Source organism: Octodon degus, unplaced genomic scaffold (assembly GCF_000260255.1).
Source record: "Octodon degus isolate 3935 unplaced genomic scaffold, OctDeg1.0 scaffold00010, whole genome shotgun sequence".
NCBI lineage: Eukaryota > Metazoa > Chordata > Mammalia > Rodentia > Octodontidae > Octodon > Octodon degus.
The window spans coordinates 3,880,631-3,885,914 of record NW_004524586.1 but is presented as its reverse complement, the minus strand read 5'-3'; the positions used below and the strand labels follow the sequence as shown (position 1 = coordinate 3,885,914).

The 5,284-nt window shown below is 44.2% G+C and overlaps 1 protein-coding gene across 1 annotated transcript in view; it reads left to right on the top strand.

The window, feature by feature from the left end:
* Opalin (oligodendrocytic myelin paranodal and inner loop protein) overlaps positions 1-3,172 on the top strand; it is a 16,253-nt gene extending 13,081 nt beyond the window's left edge. Inside the window, exons 5-6 of the mRNA XM_023709114.1 lie at positions 1,000-1,056; positions 2,996-3,172. Coding sequence (XP_023564882.1) covers positions 1,000-1,056; positions 2,996-3,172 — 234 coding nt within the window. The remainder of the gene's footprint in view (positions 1-999; positions 1,057-2,995) is intronic.
* Positions 3,173-5,284: the final 2,112 nt, after the last annotated feature.

The following is a 5,284-nucleotide window of genomic DNA, read 5'->3' as shown; positions in this document are numbered from 1 at the left end:
CAGGGCGGGGCCCGAGGGGCGGGGCCAGAGGACCGGGGCGGGGGGCGAGGGGCGGGGCCAGAGGGGCGGGGCGGGGCCCGAGTGGCAGGGCCTGAGGACCAGGGCAGGGCCCGAGGGGCGGGGCCTGAGGAGCAGGGCGGGGCCAGAGGACCAGGGCGGGGCCCGAGGGGTGGGGCCCGAGGAGCAGGGCGGGGCCAGAGGACCAGGGCGGGGCCCGAAGACCAGGGCCGGGCCCGAGGAGCAGGGCGGGGCCCGAGGACCAGGGTGGGGCCCGAGGAGCAGGGCGGGGCCAGAGGACCAGGGTGGGGCCCGAGGGGCGGGGCGGGGCCCGAGGACCAGGGTGGGGCCCGAGGAGCAGGGTGGGGCCAGAGGACCAGGGCGGGGCCCGAGGGGCGGGGCCTGAGGACCAGGGCGGGGCCCGAGGGGCGGGGCCTGAGGACCAGGGCGGGGCCCGAGGGGCGGGGCCCGAGAGGCTGAACCATTAAACCGGCTAGTCCGCGAGATGTGGAGAAGGTCCTCCTGGACATGGCAGCGGCCCAGCATCACCTCCAGTGTCATGAAACCTCCAGTAACTGTGAACTACATAAACCTTTCCTTCTGTCATTTTGAGTGTCGGGTATTCGTCCCAGCAACAAGAGAAGACTAAGTAAGACAGACCCAGTTGACCCTCTTTAATTAAAGCTGGGGGAAGCAAAACTTTGGATAAAGAGGATTACTATAATTTATGTACACTAAGAAGAAAGGGATAGTTCATGTCAGTCTTGTTTGTCTCCACTCCCATCTACTTCTTTATAGGATCAACTCTGGACTAGTTTTGAGCAACTCCTAACTATGTTGCTTGAGTGTGTTTCATTTGCAGGGGTGGTTATCTGTTTGTGTCCATGCTTTGTTTCTAAAGCTTTCCTGTGATTCTAAAGTGCATACAGGCTTAAGAACCACTTTTTATCACGCTTCTGGTCTAAGGCTGTAACGCCCCTACCCCTTTTATTTGACTTTTAGGAAATTGAGAGACCATGTGAAATTACAGAAATCTATGACAATCCCAAGGTGTCTGAGGTAAGTACTTTCAATTATAATCTCTATGTATGATTCACAGGGGTTAAAGCCTCTCCTGTGCAGCAGAAGATGTGAGTGCAGGTGGACGGGGTGCAGTCAAGAAGAATTGCGAGTTCTGGGGTGCTTCTCACTGGCCAGACAGGAGTTCAAGGTTTGCTTAATACTAGAAAATCAGTGTGATATAACTTATTTTACAGACAAATTAAAAAGAAAAAAGAAAGCTGTGACCACCTCTAGGGGTGAGGAGAGTTCCAGGAAGAATCAATTGTGATGTGAACTTTTAGCAAACTAGAACATTTTTAGAGTAACGACTTCTTAACTTGAAAGTTGGCAGTCTTTTTTAAAAAATTACAACAAAATCATCCCTGAAGCTGAAATACTGAAATCATGCTCATTAAGATCAGAAATAAATCAAAGATATTTCTTATTTCTATTTAGTATTGTACCTTAGATCCTTGTTAATAAAGTAGGATAAGAAAAAAAGAGAAGAAAATGTAAAAAGGAAGACACACACATTTGACATTATTTGTAGAAGATATTCTCAATTATGTAGAAAAGACAAAATTTCTACAGATAAATTATCAGAATTAACAAGATATTTTAATAAGTTTTCTAAATTAAAAAATGTATAAAAAGTAATGCATGCTTCTTAACATTAACATTACAAAATACCACTTTTCAGTAGTAATAAAAATATATTAAACTCCAAAACATAAATCTAACAAAATGTCCTTTTATGGGAAAAAACTTTACTAAATAAAAATAAATTCCTAAGCAATGGAGATTGTGTATCATGCTCCTAGACAAGAAGGCTTAATAGTATAATGATGTCAAACACTACAAGTTAGAGACTCATTTATTATCTACATAATAAAATTCCAATATAAATCCTATTTTTTAAATAAGATTTAGTAAGTTTCTTCTAAAAATCTACATGGAATGAGGCCAAAAATGATTTTATAAAGACAATGAACAGGCAGAGCAAGTAAAAACAACTGGGCAGAGAGGATATTAGTCAGCTTAGCATTGTTATGGCAAAATATCCAAAGATAAGAATTTAAAGTAAGAAAGGTTTATTTTGGTTCATAGTTTCAGAGGTTCCAAGTCATGGCACACTGGTTTCATGGCTGTGGAGCTGAAGTGAGCGAAGACGGAGGGAGAAGGTGTGGGGCGGAAATGCTTTTACTTTGTACCACCTGGGAAGCAGCAGGAGGGAAGAACAGAATTAGCGAGCGTGGGAGGGTGCGGTTGGGGAGAAGATATATCCTTCAAGCATGCCCCTAGTGGCCTATTCCCTCTGAGGAGGCTTCACCTCCTGAGAGTTCATGCTGCTAATGAACTCATCAGTGGGTTGACCTACTTGTTGAAGAACGAAGCTAGAGTCCTCGTGATCCAATCACTTCTCCAAATCTCACAGGATTGCAACCAAGTCTTTAATACAATAAGCCTCTAGGGAGACACTTTGGATCTGAACCATACCAGTAAATTTAAAGTCAACTATATTGGTGACCACACTAAATGTAAATGATCTAAATACCCCCAGTGAAAGGCATAGATATTCTGATTGGTTATGAAAGCTAGATCCAAATATATGATGTCTACAAAACCCCACTTTAAATATAAAGGTTCAAGTAGATTAAATATTAATGGTGGGAGAAAGAGATTCTATGATAGTTAGCAAAAGTGTTGCATGACCTGTAAACATCCCAAAGGCAGCCAGAGCAGCAACTGCAAACCCCTCTTCACTTTGTTTTCTTTCACTCAAATATCACTGTCCTTCTTTGTCTCATGTCCAGTGTCTTTAAAACTGTTGTTTCAGTTTTTCCCCTGGATCTTGGTTGTTTCAAGTGGGATGGTAAACATGGTTGTATTAGTTCAGTTTGGACAGCAGCAGAAGTGTCTGGGAGTATTTTCAAAATATCTGTTTGTTTTTTTCAAGACTCCTAGGAGGTCACCTACACATATGAAGAACACAGCAGGAACACAAGAAGCCCACATATATGTGAAGACTATAGCAGGAAGCGAAGAGCCCCTGCCTGAAGCTTACCATCCTCCTGAAGAAATAGAGAGAAGGAGGGGACTTTGGTGGCTTATCCCTAGACTAAGCCTGGAATGATGTAGCTTAGTCAAGGAGCAGACTCGGAGGTGAACAGGGCTAAAAATCCAGGGATTTGTTCTTGCAGAGCAGAGATGCCGAGCTGCTTCTTAACCAGTTCACATTTCATCGGTAGATATGGAATACTTTGGGGTTGATTTGGCTCTGTAGGCATGGTTCCAGTAATGCTCCTTCCAATGCTCAGATCTGGTGTTTAAAAACATACCACGGGAGTTTGCTGTGCATCCGGTTGGAGCCCCTCACTCCAGTGGGAATCTGCTCTTGTGATTTGGGTAAAAAGGCTTGGTTTCTGAGTGTCTTGCCGTTTCATTTTTTTTCTTTACACCCCTTTGCTCAGAAAAGTTGTCAGCCCTCGCTGTTGCAGGAATGTTGGCCGAGGCCAACCCAGTTCAAGTTGGAATATAAAGGTTTAAGTAGATTATATGAAACGCATGAGGGGAAGTGATTTCTTGTTTCTTCACTCTAATGCTCTCCCAACTGAGCTGAACTGGCTCTCCATTTCTTATTTCTGAATATCTTAGAATAAAAAAAATCATATGCAGACACACACTGCCCAACCACAGGGCAGGATATGGTTGGGTCAAGTCATGCAGCAGTGGAAAGAAAATTAGACCTCTCACTGAACTGCTGCATGACTTTTGGAGAAGTCAGTTAACCTCACATAAAGACATTACTTGCTTTATGTGGTCATTGGAAAGATTAAAGGAAAGTGTTTGCCACTTAGTAAATACTAAATTTTCAGTTCTCTTTTCCTACGCCATTTTCCTACCCCTCTCTATACTGCTTATCTGAGAAAGTCAAACAGCTCATCACCAGCACCTGTTACCCATATTTGTAAGGTCACCCAGGAAATATTTACTGTGGCCTGCAGTCATCTGTGACTCTAAATTGTGGCCATCTAGAGTTAATTCTAGGTTGACATCTAAAAATTCTAGTAGCATGTAAAATTTTAAATCTGGATTTCGATGTGATCTTGACCCTCTCTGAACCAGTAAAAGCCAGGTTTTTACAAGTTCCATGTCCCAAGTACAGAGACTTGAGGTGCTGCATTTATCCTTCAAGGTGCTGAAGGTGAGAGAAATTCATGTTTCCTATTAAAATGACCTTTATTTACACTGAGGCATTTTAAAAAACTATGTGTACCTCATGTGACAGGTTCCTAAATTATCTTTGAACTTTGTGACTTAAGCGTAGTTCACAAGGACATAATTTCTTTTATCTAAATGTCATCACCATCATCATCATCACATCACAACAACAACAGTCTTCAGAGAGAACAAGGATGCCTGACTCCATGAATAGCGCTGCCTCTTGGGCGTGTCGAGGACTCTTTCCAAGAAGGCTGAATGGAAAAGGAGACGCTTCTGGAGTGCTGTCGGGCTCATTAAGCATTTGGGACAAGCAACCGGGTCGTGCAGTTTTGCTTGAATAATCCACAATAGATCACTTTCTGGCTTTCTCTTATCCCAGCAGCATCCTTTGCAGCTTTCGTAGTGTCTTTGCCCCCTTCCTGATTTAGCCCTATACCTTTCCTTTGCCTTCAGTACTAACTTCATTCCCTTATGAGTTTGGGTAACTGAGTAGGTCAGATATTCCACCAGTCACTTGCTCCAGCAGACACGTCATTCATCCTCCCAACTTGTGTCTGAGATCAGAGAATATTTAAGTAAAGCATCTGCAATCAACTGTGTGCACATTTGTGTGGGGTGTGTGTGTGTGTGTGTGTGTGCGCGCGCAAAGTTAAAGAAAGGGGAGGAAAATGAGTTACTGTAAGAGAATACTAGAAATTCGTGATTATGTATGCTATGAAAAGTGAGAAAAGGCCTAAGTCCTTGAATTATCATATGACAAACTGGCAGGAAGAGAAATCAAGAACACCAGAAGGAAGAACCCAGGAAGACGACAAGGAGCTGAGTAGTTGTAGGCTGCCACCGAAGCATTAAGAAACCAAACAAAAGCCCCCCAGAGCACAACAGCCTTAGCCTGCTTAAGCCACGCCTGCGCCATCACTTCCATGAGGAGCCTTCCAGCCAGCCTGGTGGCCTGCTCTTGACCGTTGCCTGAGCCGGCCAGGATGTCTGGTGGGAAAGCCAGGCTCCAAGTAATGCTGAT